This window comes from Haliotis asinina, chromosome 13, assembly GCF_037392515.1.
Source record: "Haliotis asinina isolate JCU_RB_2024 chromosome 13, JCU_Hal_asi_v2, whole genome shotgun sequence".
Lineage (NCBI taxonomy): Eukaryota > Metazoa > Mollusca > Gastropoda > Lepetellida > Haliotidae > Haliotis > Haliotis asinina.
In genome coordinates this window covers 34,629,978-34,654,451 of record NC_090292.1, presented here as the reverse complement: position 1 = coordinate 34,654,451, position 24,474 = coordinate 34,629,978, and the positions used below count along the sequence as shown (strand labels likewise).

The 24,474-nt window shown below is 39.6% G+C and overlaps 1 protein-coding gene and 1 pseudogene across 2 annotated transcripts in view; one reads left to right on the top strand and one right to left on the bottom strand.

Moving 5' to 3' along the window:
* The first annotated feature begins 2,731 nt into the window (after nt 1-2,731).
* On the top strand, nt 2,732-6,016 carry LOC137259794 (gastrula zinc finger protein XlCGF57.1-like; annotated as a pseudogene).
* A 4,107-nt stretch (nt 6,017-10,123) lies between these two features.
* The window catches only part of LOC137260322 (sodium- and chloride-dependent taurine transporter-like), a 65,252-nt gene continuing 50,901 nt past the window's right edge, over nt 10,124-24,474 (bottom strand). For both annotated transcript variants that reach the window (XM_067797998.1, XM_067797999.1), the window contains 11 exons: nt 24,221-24,271; nt 23,706-23,877; nt 23,168-23,308; nt 22,854-22,960; nt 20,125-20,237; nt 19,435-19,556; nt 18,816-18,968; nt 18,378-18,474; nt 17,866-17,939; nt 17,339-17,512; nt 10,124-15,758 (listed from right to left, as the gene is read on the bottom strand). In XM_067797998.1, the coding sequence (XP_067654099.1) occupies nt 15,519-15,758; nt 17,339-17,512; nt 17,866-17,939; nt 18,378-18,474; nt 18,816-18,968; nt 19,435-19,556; nt 20,125-20,237; nt 22,854-22,960; nt 23,168-23,308; nt 23,706-23,877; nt 24,221-24,271 (1,444 nt within the window). In that variant the 3' untranslated portion in view covers nt 10,124-15,518. The remainder of the gene's footprint in view (nt 15,759-17,338; nt 17,513-17,865; nt 17,940-18,377; nt 18,475-18,815; nt 18,969-19,434; nt 19,557-20,124; nt 20,238-22,853; nt 22,961-23,167; nt 23,309-23,705; nt 23,878-24,220; nt 24,272-24,474) is intronic.

Sequence of the window (24,474 nt, the reverse complement as noted above, 5' to 3'; positions counted from 1 at the left end):
TATACATGTGCGAGTATTTTGTATCAGCGTCTTTTAAGTAACATCAATTAACAAAAACTCTTTGCATTTGGAACCATAATTACAAGACATGGATGTTGTCTAAATGGGAAAGGGACTAGTCATTATTTTTTCTGAATTTGCTTGTACAATTTGTCTCTCATATAACAGTGTTTTCTGTTTTGTTTCTATTTTGTTATTGAAAAGACCGTCACTGTTAATTCAAAGAATGATATCTTGATTAGTCATATATTCTTTTTATCTTAATGTGAATGTCATTAACAGCTGAATTGTGATAAAGATCTAAGGTAACTGAAACATGTTTTACACTTTTTTTCTGAATGCAGCTATACTTATTTTTGTAAAGGGATGTTATTGGAAAGACAAATTATGTAACTGCAAAGACAATTCAATACAAATTTGAAAATACCTGATATATCTGGTAGGTCTTTTTTCATCTAGATTTGCTATGCGCTCATATTAAGACCATTAAGTTCATATTTGAAGTAACAACTGATATTTTCAATAACAATTTCTATGTTTCATGTCTTTCAAAAATAGCTGTCACTTAAAGGACTTATGTTGTTACTGCAAAGACAGTTTACATTAATGATCTTTCAGTTTTGTTCTTCTTTCCTGATTGATTCAGATGTGCATTAATATATGAGATGAAATTACATGTATCTTATGCTTAACAAAGAAGTCTGTTCTGGAAACTGTGAATGCTTAGATTCATTTTAAAGACAGTGAGTGATTGATGATACTAAATATGACAGCTAAATAATAATCAGTCTGCAAAACCATCAAAGCATTGAACATCTAAATTTAGTTTCCTAAATAAAGTTAAAGTTAACCTAAAACAAAAAATAAGTGAAGCATTCATTTCTTTTTCAGAACTTGCAAGATGGGTTTAACAAATACAGAGATTAATTTTGTTGATTAATTTGTTACTTTGACAACTTGAGGAAGATGATCAAAACTTTTGTTAGTAGCAAGCCTGTTTAACAGTTTGAGGCAGATGGTCCAAACTTGGATTCTTTTGTTAGTTATAAACCTGCTTGACAGTTTGAGGATGGTAAATCCAAACTTTGATACTTTTGTTACTTGTAAACCTCTTTGACAGTTTGATAAATTCATGACAATTACTGTCAAATTCTTGTTAAAATCTTTCTTCTAAGTTCCTAAAAAACAAATTTCAAGATGGTAACAGCAACTTTAATTGTTGTTTGTTTAAAGCACAATGTCTATCATTTTTTTTTTAACATCAGAATTTAATTCTTCTTTGTCTTCCATCAACTTGTTCTGAAATGTCTTTCCAGTAACGCTGACATGCCTTTAGGGTAACAATTAGGCAGTTCTAACATATAGACTATATATTTTGCACTTTAGATATGGTAAAAACAACATGTAATGATATGGATATAACATGTAACACTTACTACACCTCAGAAGGTAACACGCAAAGAACTCTTTCTTCCATTAGAAAGTAGATTAAAGATTTTATCACGATTAAATAGTTTTTCAAATTTATTTGACATATTTTCTTTCCAATAACATGGAGTGTCCTTGGCATAATGATGCTGTCTTTCGTATAAAAGGACTAGAAAGTAAATGTTTTATGATCTAGAGAGTAAGACATTGTCAGAAATCAGTCAGAAATATCAAAACATTCTCTTCAAATCACCTTTAGTGCAATAATTTTGTATGAGAAACAGTTGAGGGAATACCAAGAGAATTGATAAGTACTAAGATTTCACTTTTCCAGATGACACAGTGTAGAACAGGTTTATTTCATAAACAAACAATAATAGAACTGAATTTTTAAGAGTGTGTAACAGAATAACAGGTAAGGTAGAATTTACAATGCAATATCCTTAAGTATCAATGTATTTTTAAGCAAACTATAAATATTACTGTTGTTACAGGAAAGACATTCTGGCTTCGACCTAATTAGTTTAATTAGTCTTCATAAAAATATTGAACATAATTAAACCTCAAATATTATTGATATGTGAACCTTAACAATGTAGCTTGTCATTAGTGAAAATAGAGACTGATTATTTTGCATTTGAATTATGTTGTCTTTTGTACACCAAATAGCTGCAACTTTTGAGAATGTCTCATTCAGATGGTCACAAGTATAGTAACATCTAAATCTTTTCAACTTTCTTTAGATGAATATATTTGAGGTATTCATATTTTAACATCTATAGCTTGAAATATTACATGATTTCATTTATGCCATGAAAAAACAGGTAAGGACAAATGTTAATAAATAACCAACATGCTGCACAACATTTGAATAATCGTATATATAGTCTTTAAAAATATATTGTTGCACACATACTGAATCATCACAAAACAGACTAATTCTTTTATAAACATGTGACACTTCAAGTTCAAAACTTGTATGTAGAACAAAACTTTACCTTTCATAACCGTTACAGTGTGTTACAGTGCAGTGTGGGTACTCAAATTAACTACATGAATCATCAATGAGGATTCATCTGATCTGATCTGATCGTTAATGCAGTTAAAAGTTTGTCACATGAATATTTAGTGAAGCACAAAAATATTGTGCATATCATTCAAGGTGTAGTTATTCCAGTTTATTTTACTTCGTAAACGTCAGTACTTGGTGACGATTCCGATTTCGTTCTTGGCTCCTTGTCAGCTTTTATGTAAACCCAGAAACAGTATGGCGTCCATCTGACCCAAAGGGGCTAGTGTAGAAACTTTGAATGTGCCACAGCGGAATATAAATCTAGTCAACAAAATAACAAAATGTACGTGTGTTGATGTAAGGTACATCAGCCGTTATGTTTACACAGTTGGTCTGAAAAATGTATCTCGTTACTATCGTAATGTATACATATCAGCATTTTATTCTTGTTCGAGGATCCATGATCGAGGCTTTTGTTGATCAACACATATAATCCGAACGTAACCCTGGCTGTTTATTTGAGATTCCTCAACTAAACAGTGTTCAAACCATGGTCGACGTTATGGATTATTGCTAAAACTGAGCCACTGAGGCACTTGGTTTGAGAACATTTAGAACATATTTGTTTCTGGAAGCGATTGCTGGAAGAAACATTACTACAGCACTTTGCACGGGAACAATGCAGCCACCGAATTCTGGCAACATTCTTACCGATGTGGCTATGAAAATTCCCTGAGACCATGGAGACATTCACCACATTCGCTTGTGATCCAGGGGTGGAGCCCCAGACCAATGCATCTTCAGCTGATAGCCAACACGAACGATCACAGTATTCTCAGTCAGACATCAATCAACCAAACGAACTTGTGTGTGAAGGCTTCGCTACTGAACATAGTTGTGCTGATGGAGAACAAGTAATTGCTGATACAGAGATAAACACAGACAGCAGTGAGGACCTTTCTTCCAATTTACAACTACATTTTCTACAGAACAGCTACAACCAGGGTTCCCTCACTGACAATATTACCACGGTGACCCAAGGTGTGTCTATTGGACAGGGGGGCCCTAATGATGGCATTACAGTGAAGAAAAAGAAAGTGTATGTTTGTGACATATGCGAGAAGGTGTTCAACAGAAGTGACAATTTGAAGATTCATATGCGTGTTCACACCAATGAGAAGCCATATTTGTGTGTGGTGTGTAGCAAAACATTTTCTCGTTCACAGCATCTCACAACACACATGCGTTCACACACTGGTGAGAAACCTTTCTCTTGTGACGTATGTAACAAAAGGTTTTCAGAGTCAAAGAGCTTACAAAACCATCGTAAAACACACACAGGTGAACGTCCTGACAAGTGTGATCTGTGTGGGAAGTGTTTTACCCATTCTGGTCACCTTAAGCGTCACATGATGACTCACACAACAGAGAAACCATTTAAATGTGGATTATGTGACAAAACATACACACGCTCGGAAAACCTAGAGAAGCATATGAAAGTACACGCTACGTGTGAAGTGTACACCTGTGACAAGTGTGACAAACGTTTTCTCTCCACAGAGAGACTGGATGTCCATTTGAAGTGGCATGCAGGGGAGAAAGTGGCTATATGTGAAATCTGTGATAAGTTGTTCACCAAGCTGGACTACCTCAAGAAGCATGTAAAAGCTATGCATACTGAAAAAAACAGGGTTCAAGTGTCAGTACTGCAGCAAGGTGTGCAGCCATAAGAACAACCTGCTCCTGCTCCTGCACACAATTACTTGTGAAAAGCCCTATAGGTGTGAGATGTGTGGTCATTCTGTCAGGTGAAGTCACACCTGCTAACCCATGGCGAGCAGACACCTGATGACAGTGATGATGGTGGGGTAGTGGTAAGGGGTGGGGAAGAGTCATTGTCAACACTGTAAGCAGAGCAGCATACTTCACATATACTCTGACATGACTGTTGTGTACTGTTGTTTGTTGTAGGACACTTCCACACCTGGACATTACCCCATATGCTATTTCCCCATCTGGACATTTCCTCCAAGAATATTATTTCTGGTCATTTTTCTACTTCCTATGATTGATGAGTTAATTAATGCATCTGAAGGGAACTGTTTTTCAGTGGTTGCAGCTGATTAGTGGGGGAAATTTATTAACTCAGTTACGCTGTCTCAATATTTAAGAATGAAATTATTTTACACTACTTCTTGTTCATTATCATATTGCAGGAAAATAACAACCCAAAATCGTAATAAGTGGGGAAATAACCGGCCAGGTATATATCTGGGTGGGGTATTGGAGTGGTGGGGAAATGAGCGGATGGGGAAATGACTGGATCCTATTCTCATGTAATCATGAAACCTGATTCACCTGGATCATCCATGATTGTTATACAAATAGAAGTGTGTGCTCATAATAACCCTATCATATGTACTGGTGTAGTCCACAAGGTGTAGTTGCAGTGTTGATGGAATATTTTATGTTTTCATATTTGTCCAGCACCGGGCACATGTCCCCAAATCTTAACCTTATTCAATGTTGGCTCAAGAGAGGGTTTTGGAGTGTTTTGACACCTCAAATTCAGTGAGGAACCCCTCTATTTTACATCTGAATCTATTTAACATTGGAGGGGGGGTCCAGAAACATTATTTTCATCAATTTGGACCCACTCAAAATTTCACCCAAATCTAACACTGCATATTGGTTGTATTAGGTAGGGGTGAAACAGTATACGCAGGCATTTTACCTTTGGTTTGGTATACCTTATGCAATCCCCAAATTTGGTACTTTTTATTTTTGTACTGTTCTTCCATCTACTCATTAAATTACATTTTTGTTGGTTCAATTAACAGAGATTGTAGTTATTTTTATTCCATGTTATTAATTTAAACAGTATATTGTAAGGTTTGTCAATTTTCTGAATTATTATCATATCTCATATACTGAATCAAAATGAACTGAACCAAAGGTCTTTTACCAATAACATGTTTACTGAACATGTACCATACCGTGGTACTAAGAGCAGGGATTGGGAAAGATAACTTTGACAATGAGCCTTTTTCAGGATTATTAGCCATTTCCTGAAATTTAGAATGGGCCACTGCCCTTGTATCAATAGTAAACTTCCAAGTTTTAATGGGCCATTTTTCATTCTAATGTGCAAAATGGCCCTTGGCCCCTGCCTTTCCCAATCCCTGTAAGAGTGTGCCTTTTCATCCCATATTGCCATGCTTCAGAGTCTGGACCATTCCATAATGTTTATGAGCCACGTTCAAAGACTGACAAGTAGGTATTTATGGCATTAATGATTCTCATGTGCATATTAGACATGTTTTATACAAATGATTGGAAGAATCTACTGCTAAATGGAAAGTACAGTATATAGTTTTAACGGTCTAATTTGGCATATTTGGTTACATTAAACATGATCCACAATGCAGAATTGATAAATTGTGTCAATAAAATGTGCTGATCACCATTCGATCAGAAATCAAGCCTGTGACTGTTGTATATTATCAAATAGATAATACATTGTATTCTGCTATGTATCAATAAACCCATACTGCACGTGTATGTATCAGTTTGAGGATACAATTCACTTTGTCTTTACTTGTCATTAATATGGTATGAATGAATGAATGTCTTTATTTCCTCCAGAGATGTATCCGAAGATCATACAAACACACATACATTATTTACAATGCATCACATATAGCTAGCAAAATGGAACAACATTTGTAACAAAATGGAAGCATATTTTAGGCTGTTCATTAAAAGATAATTTACAAGGTACAATTTGTATGCAGTAGGGCTGTGTTTAATAGATGTACATCAGATGTTTCCTTAGATTCCACGCGAAATGACAAAATGCCAGTATTATGTATTCCCATGTTTCATAGTCAATTATTTCAGTTAAGTCATGTACATCACAGACACACACAGCGTCCTCACAATAATGAAGACGATGCATTTGTAATTGTGTTTGGATTTTGTAGTAGCGTGAGCGATCTGGTCTCTGTGTTAGTCTCTCTCTCCAAATGTTTTGTTCATATTCCGAGAGACATCTGATTATAATAGATCGCCAAACTGACTTACTTGGAAATGAACTGCTGTAAATAAATTCCTTGATATAATAATCAAAGTGATATTTCCTAGCAGTGTGTAGGAGATTGTCAGAGGAATGGGTAGTGATATAAGCATAAAAAATATCTTTCGTTTTTGAATTGCAATCACTATTGCAGAGCCTTCCTAGTAGCTGTAATCTACATTTGTCTGTGTAACCATTCATTGACCATATTCCTAAGTTTGAAACAGACAAGTCTGTTGGGTGTCTTGCGCCCAAGCCCTGTATGCATCGGCCAAAGTAGCTCTGAGTGCGTTCAATCATTTCTAGCTCATTACTGTATATGGCTGGTAGCAGTTCACACCTGTAAAAGTTTGTAGCTAGAATCATTCGTTGCCATATGTTAACACACTTAGCTGGGTGGAGGTCATAATTGGTCAGGACAAGTGATTGTAATGAATTTACATATTGCCTTGCTTTTGAACAGAAACGCCCAATTCTCTCTCTCTGCACGATATGTTACTGTTTATTATTATACCGCCATACTTTATAGAGTCAGAGTCATCAATAGTGGCCTCACCAAATTTGTATTTTAATTTATTATGGGCCTGGTGTGATTTACAGAAAACAAGTGACTTTTACTGTTCAGAGGCGTTGTAGGTGTGCGTATAGGTGAACTGAATTAAGAGATGTCTGTAGACCGCTAGGGGTTTAGGACATGAGTGTTGTATCATCGGCTAAAAACACAAGGTATGTGTATTCTATGAATGGAGAGACCGTTGTTTGTTTTCTTGAATTCACAGATAAGGTCGTAAATGAAGATAAGAAAAAAAAACAATCTGACATAACTCTACCTTGCCCAGCACCCTGTTTAATAGGGAACTCATGAGATCTTTCCCCGTTGTGTGATAAATAAGCATAACTGTCTCTATAGCTGTGCTGTAGGAGATTCCATAATTTGCCTTTGATCCCGGGGTCATGTAATTTGCCTAATTCGATCAAAAGCTTTTTTATTATCCAAAAAATACAGCAAATACTTGTGAATCTCTTTCCAAGCAGAAGTTAACACATCATTCTAAAACCGTGAATACAGACATGACTGCTCCATGCTCTTTTTTTAAAACCAAATTGTAGAGCATCAGGAAAGGATTGGAGGTTATCGTGTGTGTATGTTTTTATTCTACTTAAAATGATTTTCTCTAAGAGTTTAGACATGCACGATGTGAGAGTTATGCCTCTATAGTTAAGGGGATCATGCTTGTTTTTGCTTTCATAAACAGATGTTATCATACCTTGCCTGAACACTTGTGAACAGACGTTAGTATATGGTTGAATAGGTGTTCGAGTGTGACTACAAGTGTCTCTCCTCCAAATATTAAGTGCTCGTTTGTGATACCGTTAGGTCCTGGAGACTTGTTTCTTTTGAGATTGTGTATATGTGATCTGATTTCGAAGTTGGTGATATTTGTATACAGGATATTGTCAAGTTGATTGTGTGTACAACTGTATTTTTTCATTAATGGGGTGAAGTTTTGATACAATGGTGCATTCAAAGTTCTTATCGAATGCGTCAGATTGGTGGGGTTTCGCTAAGTCTGAGTCGTAATTGCCCCACAGGTTACATATGTCAGCTGATGAAATAGCAGTGCATCCATTGTAGACTAGTTTTTCCATGACTGGACATTCGTGTCTCATATTACGGACAGGTTTATAAAATGTACTAATGTCAGCGTCGCATGTTTGTTCTAGTTCTGTCCGTATCTCTTTACATTGTTTACGTTCTGATTTTCGATGTTAGCGCCTGGGTTCCCTTATAGCATTTTTATAGGATTTGTACAAGTTTGAATTTTGTCCCCTTGGCCGATTGTTTGCTACCCACTCTCATCTAACCACCCTCATTTCATAGTGAGGTACATGTAAGTCATCGGTTTTCCAGTAGGGCTTCAGGTGTGATGTATGTACATTTTGCGGGATGTGTAGGGAACTAGCATGCATAAGAGGTTCACATAACTGTGTGTGAAAGTCTTCTATGGCATCAAGTTGCGATCTGTCACATGTAAGGGATATGTGTCTTGAATGTATGTTAGGTGGAGTGTTAGGTATACATTGTTTACAGTCAACGCAGGGAAAATGATCAGAAGTATAGTTGTGGTACGAGAGCATAGTCAATGAGTGATGTATTAGCGTTGTCTTTGCTTCTATATGTGTATCCAGGACATGTACTACATAAGTCGTGTGTTACACTAACAAGGTGTCTATGGTCTATAGCCTTTTGGAATAATCTGTCATGAGGAGACATCTTAGATCGGCCGGTGTCGGAATTTAAGTCACCTAATATGATAGTATCCCCCTTGACACTTAGATTATTATACATATCAATAAGTTCATCTAGGGCATCCATGTATGTTGAGTGTAGTGCGTTAGTTTAGGGAAGGCGGCGACATGTGATGATGACATCGTTATAACCCTTAGCATTAATGGAAGCAGCTACAAAGAACTGGGAATTAGTGTGTGGGTCCTTTACTTAATATGATATTGTGACTGCGTACTTTCATAAACATGCGTATTATGATCTGACATCAATTCTTCATGGTCATGGGTCAGTCAGCAGTTCCACAAACATGGATTTCCTTCGCACCATGGACTCCAAAATGTTGACTTCACATATTTTGCTTGTGCACCTGTGGTGTATAATATGTTGAGCACTATTTTGCAAAATGTATACATGTACTAACCAGCTTTGTCAACTTTTTACCTGAGAGGTAATTAAAATAAGCAAGCTTTGCTTTTTTTTAACAGTCCAGATATCATACTTTATGATGTCCCAGCAGGTATGTCACTCCTCTTACATGATATCCAAGCAAGACATGGCACCTCCTGCTTCCTACATGATGTCGCAACAGGACATGGTACCTCCTGTTTTCTACATGATGTCCCAACAGGACATGGTACCTTCTGTTTTCTACATGATGTCCCAGCAGGCCATGGCACCTCCTGTTTTCTGCATGATGTCTCAGCAGGCCATGGTACCTCCTGTTTTCTGCATGATGTCTCAGCAGGCCATGGTACCTCCTGTTTTCTGCATGATGTCCCAACGGGCCATGGTACCTCCTGTTTTCTGCATGATGTCCCAACGGGCCATGGTACCTCCTGTTTTCTACATGATGTCGCAACAAACAGGACATGGCACCTTCTGCTTCCTACATGTCCCAACAGGACATGGCACCCAGTGCTTTCTACATGATGTCCCAGCAGTACATGGCACCTTCAGCTTCCTACATGTCATAAAAGGCGACTGTGCTTGTTGTTTGAGGCGACTAATGGGATTGGGTGGTCAGACTCGCTGACTTGGTTGGCACATTATTGTTTTGCAATTGTGCAGATTGATGGTCATGCTATTGATCACTGGATTGTCTGGTCAAGACTCGATTATTTATAGACTGCTGCCATATATGCTGAGAGCTGTGCAAAACTAAACTCACTCACACACCTAGTAGGACATGGTACCTCCGCCTTCCTACATGTCTCAGCATGGCACGGTACCTCCTCCCTACATAATGTCCCACTAACTCAGCCAAGCCAACAGGCCAGTGCAACATGGCTCACCAATATAAACAACAAACACAGTAGTGTGAAAATTGATGTTTTACTGATCCTCTTGTTACAAAACAGTAAACCTGCTCCAGCCTCTATGTCCGGAATAATCTTGGTGATGCTCTGTAATGTCCGCATCCTTAGCTTTGCGTGTCTCACAAATGGTAAACTTGCATGATACAACAGAAATACATATGTCTAACCATGCATCCTGCACCATCAGGCTGAACCAGGACTTACATATCATTTACACTTACACAGCTGACTGAAAACAGCTCATCTTTAACTTCAGTAAAACAGGTAAAAAATGATCCTGTCCTAATGTAAATTCGCGGATATCTATTTTCGCGCACCTATCACTTGTTTAAATGCATCTTTTTGATGAAAAAAGACAAAAGTAGACAAATTCTGAACAATTCCTGAAAATAAACCCCTTCTTATCAGCGTTGTGAGACATGAACTGTTACATCGGAATCAGCTGTGTAAACTATTCACCATACTGTTTGTCCAGATTTTAGCTATCATGAACATTGATGTCGTTGAGCGCAATTGACCTTGATACTGTTGAGTGGATGATGGCTTTGTCCTGCTACGATAGCGATGTGTCAGATGCTGAAATGTTTGTTTTCATAAACGTTTTAAATAGATGAAGGTTTGTATAATTGTTGATTTTCACGTGCTTTGTTAATTCCACATATCATGCTGACACGTGATAGGTGCGCGAATACTGATTATGCGAGGTTAATTAGATTTTGTTTATGTTTGATAACAGATTTTCTTTTGTATAAACCTTTCTGACTGGGCAACTGATTTGAAAAGAATGCATTCAATGGAATAATAAAGAAAATTGTTTTCCCACATGATCCGTTTCCAGTATCTGAGGATCAATTGGTTTGTAACCCAAACAACACAAACAAATTGTAATTTGTTTAATATCTTACATTTGAAATACAGTATACCAATAATAGTGACGCGACAGACTATGGGGGATCTCATCTGGGTTCAGCAACCCTGTACACACACCTGTTGCTCTAGTCAACTTGGTGTTTTAGCTGAAGTAATAAAGATGCGTCTATGGCACTCTAGAAAAGTAGTACATAAAACAAATCAACAAAGACGGAATGCAATAATCTAGCTACATAACATATGCGTAGAACATATAAAAGGACTGACATCTAACACTACTTTCATCAATAAAATATGACATTATGTGAATACTGAACAATGGTGACAATTCTAACATTCCTAGTGGTAACAGGCTTAAGCTGTAAGATCCTTGCTGATCTCCTCTGAATCTTTCTGCAAGAATGACCAAATTTTGACCTTGTATAAAATGGACTTTATGTAGTAAAAATGCTGATGCATTCTGTAATTTGTTCTTATAAAAGAGTACTTTGTTTATTAAAAACAATATATACACCTGGAAATAATACCACTAATCTTTCTGTATCATTAGTCCCGACCATCCACCATCAATTTCATTGCATTAAGCTCATGATTACTTATACACAAAGAACTTCGTTAAGAACCCCATGACATATCTAATGACTGAATGGGCCGTGATCTTAATCCTTTGGAGCATAGATGGGATATACTGGCTGCCGGGTGGAACAAAGGGATCCTCCTGTACAGAACCTGGCCCAGTTGAAAGTTGAGAAGCTGTACATGTGGAATGGCCTAGACTTCCCCTTCAGAGGATCTGTACAAGTGGGCATGAGGACATGAGTGCTGGCTGGCATAGTCACATGGTGGTTACTCACAGTATTGACCTTGAATCATGTAAGACACGCAGAATGACATTTTCAATGTTCACATTCACCATCAAATTCAATATTAAACATTCCAGTTAATCGGTGAAACAAGAGGATACTTGCAAATAGCTACAGTACAGCAGCTCAGGAGGTACTCCGATGATAATCAGGTGATCGTATAAACAAGAATAAGGGGAAATCTGATCACTGTCAGAAACACAGGTAAATACATAATCAGGTACTTGACAATCAGGGTAACATATTCTGATTTCTCCATGATTACTTTATTCTGTAAAAATCATGTGTTTTGTAAGAACATATACACAGTCTTAGAAAAAATGTAATTTAGAAAAATCTTTGTTGCAAATGGAATTATGTTGTAGGTAGTGTTTTTTCCAGGTGTATAAAAGATACAACAGCTCCTGACGATAACTAGTTGCTGACTGCACGGAGAGTGATGAGGTATGTACAACCCCAACAAACAACACATTTGTACAGATGAGGCCAACACACTGAGAGTCCGTAAACATGAGACAAAGTCACACGTAAAATGTGCTATACAAAATATGTATTATGTATAAAAACACAAATAAACATATGTACAAAACTGTTGTTGATTTGTGCCTTATGTACACTAAGAACATGCCGAGCCCCAAGCTGGGACATGGATGTCACTATTGCAGTCACTTCTACATGTTCACGTGACCACTCACTAGTTTTCTACAGGCAAATAAACTTGAAACAAATCTACCTGTGAGTATATGACAAGGTGTAAAAATACCAGTCTAATAAATCTAACAACATAAATGAAATCCTACTGCAATGACATTGACATAGTGATAATCTTGATGACTTGTACATGGTAGTAATTCCCATGATGTCCTGGTGAAGTGAACAGTTGTCAGACAGGCATCTGAATAATAAATGTGGAAATACGACAGTAGAAGGTTCACTTCTGAAGACATCTTCATGTCAATATGACAGTGCCTCTCATGTCATGTTGGTATGCAAACAAACTGGTTGTCCACAGAGAAGCCTGCCTCTAATGTCATGCTGGCATGTACCCAGACTGGTCATCTGAGAAGCCTGTCTCTTGTGTCATGTAACCAGACAGATCATCTACTGGGAAGCCAGCCTCTCATGTCATGTTGGCATCTAACCAGATCGGTAGTCTATTGAGACACCTGCTTCTCATGCCATGTTGGCATGTAACCAAATCGGTCATCCACCGAGAAGCCTGCCCCTCATGTCATGTAACCAGACAGGTCATCTACCAAGAAGCCTGACTCTCATGTCATGTAACCAGACAGGTCATCTACCAAGAAGCCTGCCCCTCATGTCATGTAACCAGACAGGTCATCTACCAAGAAGCCTGCCTCTTGTGTCATGTTGGCATGTAACCAAATTGGTCGTCCACCGAGTAGACTGCCTCTCATGTCATGTTGGCATGTAACCAGACAAGTCATCCACCAAGAAGCTTGCCTCTCGTGTCATGTTGACATGTAACCAGACAGGTCGTCCACCAAGAAGCCTGCCTCTCGTGCCATGTTGGCATGTAACCAAATTGGTCGTCCACCGAGTAGACTGCCTCTCACATCATGTAACCAAATTGGTTGTCCACCGAGCAGACTGCCTCTCATGTCAAGTTGGAATCTAACCAGACAGGTCGTCCACAAGGAGCCTGCCTCTCATGTCATGCTGGCATGTAACCAGACAGGTTGTCCACCAAGAAGCCTGCCTCTCATGTCATGTTGGCATGTAACCAGACAGGTCGTCCACCAAGGAGCCTGCCTCTCGTCTTGACAGCTACTAACAGGACAACAAATCTTGCATCAGTCAGCCAAGACTAGTTCCAACAAAAATATCCAGGAAACTATCACCAAGGTAAATGAACTGACAGTTTCTCTACCTCATTTGTTTGATAGAACGTTAATTATGGTGGTGGTGACTAAATGATTCCAAGCTGAAATAAAATCACTTCTACAAGAAATGGTTGTATGACCCCCATCATGAAGACTCTATACCATATCTCGGGATGACTCCTAAAGCCTCTCCATTCTGAAGAGATACTACTCATTCTGTTTCCCCTATTTGTCAACATGGTCCCAAACAGTTTATCAAAAACACATATTAAGTGTATCTAGTGAAAATGTAATGCTGCCAGTGAGTGAGTGAGTGAGAGTTAGAGTGAGTCTGGGTCAATAACAGTATAAATGACCAACCTTGGCCAGCAGGGCTTATTCTGCCAAAAACTACAACACTTAAGGGCAGAAAATTAGCTCCCATACATCTCGCAGTCTGACCCTGCAAATGTTCGTTTCTACAATGGTACTGGATATACACATCAGTCTTTGGTTGTGAATGTTGTGGTATCATTGAGGACACTGTGTATGTGAATATAGTCTAGGAAACAAATACATTGTTAAGTCTATAAAGAGAACCTTGAATAGTTCTGTAGTTGAGACTGTATACATTCTATACTACAACATGTCCCAGGAGTTGTGGTAGGATCAGTGTCCTCAACACTCCACAGTTTTCATCAGTGGACTGAGGCATGTGGAGGAAATGTCCATATCAGACATGCATGGAATATGCAGAAGGTGAAGATGACAGGACTTTCACCTTCTTAATATTGACAAGTGTCTGAGTGCCTGTCAGCCAGCTTGTCTATGTGTGTCGGAGAGTCTGTTTGTCTGTGTGTTGGAGAGTCTGTTTGTCTGTGTGTTGGAGATTCTGTTTGTCTGTGTGTTGGAGAGTCTGCTTGTCTGTCTGAGTTTCTCCATGCATCTGCTTGCCTTAGAGTCTACATAGCCGAGTGCCTTAGAGTCTGCTTGTGTGAGTGCTCAGATGTCTGAGGGCCTGAGTGTCTGCTTCTGCAAGCGTCTGCATACGTACATGTCTGAAAGCCTGAGCATTTGCTTGTGTGAGTGTTTTAGAATCTGCATGTCTGACAGTCTGCTTGTGAAAGTGTGTGAGAATCTGCATGTCTGAGAGTCTACATGTCTAAGTGTCAGTGTATCTAAGAGGCATGTCTGAATGTGCTTGAGAATCTGCATGTGTGAGGATGTGAGAGTCCCAGAATCACTTTACCAAGTGTGAGTATCTGAGTGAGTGACCAGGCTAGCAGCTCCCCTAGTGAAGTAATACTGATGCTGACAATCTCACACATCACAAGCATGTCAGCACAGGTCGGCAATTGCTTCTGGAGAGATGAATGTTGATGACATATTCACACTGCGTGTGATGGAATCGCAAGGACTTGTGCTGGAAATGAGTCTTTGCAGCCACCAGTATGTAGTGGCCATGTGTGAAGTGTCACTTCTATGTTAAACATATTTCTCATACAACTGACGGGAAGTGGAATCAAAACAACCACTGCCAATGTCTCTGTCATCACTGTGAGCACACTTCATCTTGTTGTACACTGAACATAGAATCCAATCTTTAACACTGAAGTAACAAACATGGAAGTGAGATGTCTCCCCTTGACATCCTAAATGCATCAGTTCCACACTGTACCCTGTTCCTGGTGTCAAAACTTTGTAACATAACCAGTGATGAGGAAATAACACATACTGTCAAAATTCAGAGAATCTGGAGACTTATGAGAAACTCATCCAACACTGTGGAGAAGAACTGTGCAGTGGCAATCATGCATGCATGCCCCGCCAGTTATGAATCATCAGATCCGTGTACAGTTATTGGAGGCAGTCAATGGCTCTGTTTCTGGGGGATCGTAGTCGTACTTAGGGTTATAACCCAGGTCGTCCATGGGGTAGCTGTGTTCCATGTAGGTCTGCATGTACGGGGGTGCAGTCGGCTCAGGGGGAGGGGGATGGTATGCCATCAGGGTCTCCTCGTGCTCTGTATCTTCATGTTCACGCACTCGCTCCGTAACACCGCAGCAGCACTTGGTGAAGAACTGAAAATACATTGTGAAAAGGCAAAACTTAAACCATGCAAGTGAATCTGTGTTTTACAGATGTATAGACTTAAAACTACACAGGGGGCAGTGGGGTAGTTTTGTGGATAGAATGTTTACTCATCATGCAGAAGACAGTGGTTCAATTCCCCACATGGGTACAATGTCTGAAGTCCATTTTTAGTGTACCCTGCTGTGATACTACTGGAATATTGCTAAAATCAGTGTGAAACGGAACTCTAGCTGTCACTCACTACAGCTGTTGAACATCACTATAATGAAATACATAACCGGTACCTGAAATTCATCCCTCTCCATTTTACTACCGCTCATAATGTCTGACATAAGTTTTGACAAGTGCAGTGCAGTGCAAGCAAGCACCTCTTGTTGCCTAGGTGTAGGGGATCGCAGTGCCATTCTAAGGGAGCTAACTCTATCCTACTGAAGGGGGTACATAAAAGATGAAGCTGTGGTCAAAAGGAGGTAACTGTTATCCTAATTCAAAACATATTTTATGACACAAAATAATACTTTACACAGCACCATACATAACATATATTATGTATGCATAGATGTGTTTTTATTATATGTATTCATGGACAAAAAGTACCCTCTGAAAGCCTTTTCATTTTTGTGTCTTCCATGTTTATTATGTCATACCATATATTAACTATATAACTATATAAACTAACTAAGCAATAATGAAGATAGTCCTAGTGACCTTCAGTATTGCAAGCACAATGATTTGCAATGTCAACATCTTATCTGGAATTGACAAACACTTGATAGGAGAAATCACTGAATTCCTGGTCTGTACTCCTAAAACATCAACACTGTCCAGAATAGGCAGTGTCTGCTTTAACAGGTTTAAACTGTTCTAGTTGAGGTTCTTAGTGGGTGCTGAATCAGAACCAGCTTCAGTATCATTAAAACGACCAATTGCTGTATTATTCATTTCATAAAGGGACTATGTAATTCACACTGTAGCTTGAGGTCGATTGGGAAAACACTGTCAGACAACTGAGAACAGCATCTACTTTATTAATAGTCAGTGAGTATGTTTTACCATGCTTTTAGCAATATTCTAACAATATCATGATGGGGACACCAGAAACGTACTTCATACACTGTTCCATTGTATGTGCAGAAGCGAACCTATGTCTTTGGTGTGATCAGCAAACACTTGAACCACTAGGCTATCCATCAGCATGCTGTACTAAGAATGCAGATGAAGGAACAGATCAAACAGCCCTTGTTAATACATCACAATGTTTAGGCCATACAAATTCCTTTCATGGTCAAGGACAACTCAATGCACTGGACCTGTGAAGATCTGGGTTAAGTCAGTCTTCAGTAACTCATGCTTGTTGTCAGAGGTGACCAACAGAATCAGGTGGTCAGGCTTGTGGCTGGTCATCATATCCCAGTTGCATAGATCAATGTGCACGTTGTTGATCACTGGATTGTCTGCTCCAGACTTGACTATTTAGGGACCACCGCCATATACCTGGAATATATGTGAGTGAGTGTACACTCTGTGTGAGTGAGTGAGAGAGAGAGAGAGAGAGAGAGAGACATACCCCAGGGCCATGTGTGGTGAAGAGCGTGTGCAGAGCTCCCAGCAGGATGCCGATGTAGGGGAGGACAGCAATGCACCAGCTAACAATCTTCCATGGTTTGGGGAAGGTGTAGTTAACCTCCTCATAGATCAGATCACGGTCATATGTCTTCAGGAACAGCATGAGCCACATGCCCTGTTGGGAATATACAAACACATGAACCACACAACCTGTGAGGACTACGCAAACATATAAACCATACACCCTGTGAGGAATATACAAACATATAAACCAAACACCCTGTGAGGACTATACAAACACACAAACCACACAACCTGTGAGGAGTATACAAACATATAAACCATTCACCCTGTGGAGGGGAAATATATATATATAAACCATACACCCAGTGGGGAGTACACAAACATATAAACCATACACCCTGTGAAGGGTAAAGAGAGAGAGAGAGAGAGATATATATATATACACCCAGTGGTGACTACACAAATTATGGATGTGTCTGTATGTCATCACATACATGAACTCACCGCAGTAAAGAGTGCTGACACAATTAACCACAGGCCCATGATGATTCTCTCAGCCAGGGCAAAGTTCTGTTTCACTGAAACACAAAACAATATGAGGGTGCAGAATGATTCACTGACTGGTGTCACCCATACACCATATTGGGCAAGTCAGAATGAAGAGATACTGACATGAGTAAGGTATGACTCAAACTGGTAAACTTAGACTGACCCCTTGCATAAATATTTACCTTGAATGACATTGGTGAGACACTACATTAGAAGCTGTTCAACAACATCCAGAAATACCAAGTTTCCAAAATAGTATGCCACAAAGACAATGACTTGAATATGTGAATATGTTTAAGTACTCTTTACCAGCATCAGATAAACATGGCAGCTTCGGGTGGGAGTCTTGTTCAAGGACACATGCTCACAATTTCAGACTCACATTAATTGTCTCCCCTTGTGCAGATAGTTGTGTTAAAATCAAACATCAGCATCAGAATGATACATGCTGGAAGTGATATACTCACCGTACACAACCAGCAGCCCGAATGCCAGCAGTAAAACTAGTATAAACTGAATCTTGGAGACGGACTGGTCGATGAGAATGAAGTAGTACATGCCTGCCTGAAGAAGAGAACACTGGTTTAGCCATGCATTACACACCTGTAGCTACCTTGATTGTCTGCAGAACCCCCACGTCTTTCACAACACCTGTATCTACCTTGGTTGCTTGTAGAATCCCTATGCCCTTAAAGACACAGCTTAAATGACACACCTGTATCAACCTTTAATGACACACCTTTACCTATCTTTAACAACACACCTGCATCTACCTTGGTTGTTTGTAGTATTCCCTATGCCTTTAACAACACACCTCAATCTACCTTCGCTGTTTGTACAATACTTTAACGACAATGCCTTTCACAAGACATCTGTTTACATTTAACAACACAATATGTATCCACCTTGGTTGTTTGTAGAATCCCCATGCCTTTAGCAATACACATGATGACAAAGGTCATGAGCAGGTGGATGACGATCTTGCTGCAGCACTTCTTGTCTATCCATTCCTCCAAACTGTCCATGATGTTGTCTACGATGGTCAATGAGCCCACCACCTGGACACAGAAAACTGCACACTGGAAATGGCTCGAATCTCCCCAGGATGAAAATGGCATTTTGTGTATGTAGAATTTGCTTTGACATTGGAGATCAATTCATCAACACATTTAATTACTGTTACCATTAATGTAGGCCTTAATGTGATGATGATGGTGTAACACTTCCACACTTAAACAGTTACATGATAAGTCATGCTTGAACAATGTACCACACAGTCACCCCTGTACTGACTGACTGACTGACTGTGTTTAGTTTTACAGCATTTTCAGCAATATTCCAGCAATGGCACTGTGCGATACCAGAAATGGACTTCACACATTGTGCTCGATTGTGGGGAATCGAAACTGGGCCTTCAGCGTGACTCAGGAACGCCTTAATCATGAGGCTACCCTACAAAGTGTTTGTAATTGTCTGAGATTGCCTTGTGATTACTTGTAGTTTGGTCACATTTAACCAACTCACCAAGAACATGAGACCGAAGAGGAATGCAGACAGAAGGAAGAGGAAAGCATAGATGGGTGGAATTTTGAGCACTGTGAAGGCTGCTGGCATCTGCCATAGCACCAGCCCTGGACCCACTTGATCTGTAACAAAAATAACACACACTGACATCAACACAGTCCTGGACCGACTTAACACCCACTTCACCTATAACACACAAACACACACCGACATCAACAAAGTCCTTGACTCACTTGACCTGTAACACACAAAACACACACTGACATCAACACAGCCCTGGATCATATTGATCCGTAACACAAACACACACTGACATCAACACAGCCTTGGACCATCTTGATCCATAACACAAACACACACTCTTCAATCAACACAGCCCTGGACTCACTTGATCTGTAACACACAAACACACACTGACATCAACACAGCCCTGGACTATCTTGATCTGTAACACAAACACACACTGACATCAACACAGTCCTGGACCGTCTTGGTCTGTAACAAAAATCCACACTCTGCAATCAACACAGCCCTGGACCCACTTGATTTGTAACACACAAACACATTCTGACATCAACGCAGCCCTGAACCATCTTGTTCCGTAACACAAACACAGCTGGAGCTCTGTATACTGCAACTCCTAGTTTACTCTACATGCCAAAGCTCTGTATACCATAAATCAAAACTCACTCTGCATGCCCGGACTCTGCTGATTGAAGATCATCTCACCAAGGTATGGTGCCATAGTGATTGGAGGCAGCTGGCTGCAGAGTGCGTAGATGCCAACCATAAGAACCCAGGTGCTGCAAAGAAAGTGATACGTGATGTATACTTCTGCATCACAGAGTTGTGTAGTCTCCTCCTTCAACTGATAGTATTACCCACTGGTACTGGTATATGATGGTATTACAGTTGAACTCCATTTATCCGGATGTTTTGGTTTCACTTGAAAATTGTCCGGATAGCGAGATGTCAGGGTTAACTGGATGAAACAAGCAAATCGGGTCTGAGTGTATTGTTACTGGTATATGACGGTACAGTGAAGCCTCGTTAATCCGGACGGTTGTGTTTTTCAGCAAATTCGTCCGGAATGCGAATCATCCGGACTACTGAATAAAATCCCACGTCTCAGCAAGCGTTTCTTCCCTTTACCATTACAAAAAAGACACGACTCTGAATTAAACAAATAATAAACATTTAATGTTATAAAGCTTATAAAATGACCAATAGCAAGCACAACAATACATGTAAATAAATTCAAGGCACTGCAAAGTCTCTTGTTGTTGATTTTCCAGGAACATTGTACAATGTCACAGTCACACCAAAAAGTCCTTCATGGTCGTTTGTGTGCGTGTTACCTTTTTCATCGAATTCTTGACATCGATGATTTTCTCGAGTGATATCTCGTCCCCGAAATGCAAGGTCACATTTTGCAATGTGATCGAAGCACATTTATGGCTTGCAGCATTGTCTAGAAGCAAAATCACTTGAACGCACCTGTCTGTCAAAAATATTCAGCCAATCAGAAAAGAGCTCACTGGTCATCCACGCCTTTGAGTTGTGTCTGTACCTCGCGTACACTTAGTTAACAAGAGTTCATCATGTCAACTCAATGTTTATTGTTCCCAATGACTGAGGGCAGTTACATAAACATCGCCCGGGAGGCAAGGGAGGCGCTGTTACGGTTCGTGAACATGATTTACAGTGTCCGGACAATGAAGCAATTTACTGTTTGTTTTACTGATTGGTTACAGATATTCAGCGTCCGGCAAATTATATAGGCATTAATTGGTAACACGCTAAAATCGTCCGGGAGACGAGACATCCGGATTATCGGCGTCCAGACTAACGAGGCTTCACTGTACTACATTGTGGTACTGGTATATGATGGCACTATACAATGGTCCTGGCATATGATGTCACTACTTGATGGTACTGGTATATGATGTCACTACTTGATGGTACTGTTATATGATGACGCCAGATGATGGTACTGGTATATGATGACACCATATGATGGTACTGGTATATGATGACACCATATGATGGTACTGGTATATGATGACACCATATGATGGTACTGGTATATGATGACACCATATGATGGTACTGGTATATGATGACACCATATGATGGTACTGGTATATGATGACACCATATGATGGTACTGGTATATGATGACACCATATGATGGTACTGGTATATGATGACACCATATGATGGTACTGGTATATGATGACGCCATATGATGGTACTGGTATATGATGGTACTGCATGGCGGCACTGGTATATGATGGCACTACCTGATGGTACTGGTATATGATGATGCCATATGATGGTACTGGTATATGATGACACCATATGATGGTACTGGTATATGATGACGCCATATGATGGTACTGGTATATGATGGTACTGCATGGCGGCACTGGTATATGATGACACCATATGATGGTGCTGTTATATGATGACGCCATATGATGGTACTGGTATATGATGATGCCATGTGATGGTACTGGTATATGATGACACCATATGATGGTACTGGTATATGATGATGCCATATGATGGTACTGGTATATGATGACACCATATGATGGTACTGGTATATGATGACACCATATGATGGTACTGGTATATGATGATGCCATATGATGGTACTGGTATATGATGACACCATATGATGGTACTGGTATATGATGACACCATATGATGGTACTGGTATATGATGACACCATATGATGGTACTGGTATATGATGATGCCATGTGATGGTACTGGTATATGATGATGCCATATGATGGTACTGGTATATGATGACACCATATGATGGTACTGGTATATGATGACACCATATGATGGTACTGGTATATGATGACGCCATATGATGGTACTGGTATATGATGACACCATATGATGGTACTGGTATATGATGACACCATATGATGGTACTGGTATATGATGATGCCATATGATGGTACTGGTATATGATGACACCATATGATGGTACTGGTATATGATGACACCATATGATGGTACTGGTATATGATGACACCATATGATGGTACTGGTATATGATGATGCCATGTGATGGTACTGGTATATGATGACACCATATGATGGTACTGGTATATGATGATGCCATATGATGGTACTGGTATATGATGACACCATATGATGGTACTGGTATATGATGATGCCATATGATGGTACTGGTATATGATGACACCATATGATGGTACTGGTATATGATGACGCAATATGATGGTACTGGTATATGATGACGCCATATGATGGTACTGGTATATGATGACACCATATGATGGTACTGGTATATGATGGTACTGCATGGCGGCACTGGTATATGATGGCACTACCTGATGGTACTGGTATATGCTGGCACTATATGACAGTACTCACATGTTTCGTATTGACCTCCCCTTGCCACACATCTTGCCCATGGTTGCAGCGATGATAGTCCAAACTGGCAGCGAGTTCATCACCACCAGCAGGGATTGCTGCCAGCTCTGTAGGGAAACATACAAAATAGCTGGGTCATATGTCTACGGAGAAGGGAATAATCCAACTTGTATGTGTATGTATGAAGGAATATATTCTGGGATGTAAGCATGGTGCATACGTTCGTGTAAAGCACAGCATTCTGGGATATAGTCAAGGTGTGTACATACACATAAAGCACTGTACTGTGGGATGTAGGCAAGGTGTATACATACTCGTAAAGCACTGTATTCTGAGTTGTAGGAGTACACTTGCTTGAGGTAGGCGAGGGCAGCAGAGCTGTCAAGATGAGTGTAGCCATAGCCCAGGACAGCCAGTAGACAGGAGAGAGCAGCTGGACCCATCACAAACAACACCTGCACAGGAAGACAGATATGTGATGCATCTTGACAAGTTAAACTGCCCTACCTACGGCAGCCCTTGGGTCCTCCATAATTGTTGCTTTGGTTTCTAAGTAATTTTCCTAACCCTTAAATAATTTTGACGGTAAGACTAGGGTTCAGTCTTGATATAATGCTTACCGCTAACATTGCACATTCAGGTTTTTCCATAGGTCAGAGACCCCTGTTTTTCACATATTCAACAAATAAAAGCAAAACAAACTGCTGAATTTACACCAGATTCTGTTGATATACATCTGATAATATCACAATATCATGCAATTCCTTCTTTGTGAGGCCAAGCTAAATCTGATATCAGCACTGTAGACAGGGAATATACATGAAATTGAAACTAAGTAGAGTCAGTATATACCCATCCACAAAAGCGTCCCCCGAAGCCAACGAGGAGGAAGATGATGACCCACACAATGGCCAACGTCACTGGCATCAGTGACACCTCGGCCTTCCTCGCAATCTCTGTGAACTTCCATTGAGGAAACCCATCCATGGAATCCACACCAGGGGAGAGCTGCAGAAACTCACGTCTGCAAGTAAAGAGAATACTTTGATCACAAAGACAAGCAAATACAATACTCTCATCACAGAGGTAAGAATTATTAACCTTAAGCCTGCTGGATTAATTTCAGCAAAAAAGCATTGTAAAGACAGTGGGTGTGAAAGGCTGGTGCGTCACTTGTGAGTTAGTATGGTTTTACATCGCTTTTAGCAATATTCCAGCAATATTATGGTGGAGGACATCAGAATTGTGCCAGCTCTGCCAGATGTATTTCAACAAAGCACCAACAGTTATGATGACGTCAGTGTAGCCTGCAGGTGACAGCTGATCAGTTTTACACCCTTTGATAATGTAAAAAATCTCTGACTTACCTGTAAAACAGCTCCTCAACTCTTTGGTAGGATTTCAAGTTGTTCATAATTCTAGAAATGAAATGTAAAAATTCTTGACAGAGTCTAACAATGAAAAAAACCCACAATAAAAATGACAAAAATAGAAAGCTTAAAAATAGCTTTCTGGAAAATCATTTGACCTGTTCATACAAGCAACTGAAGCCTTAGCCAGACGTCAGTTTTATCTTGAAACGGTGACCTAGTGCTAACTTACAACCAGTTGATACCACTGC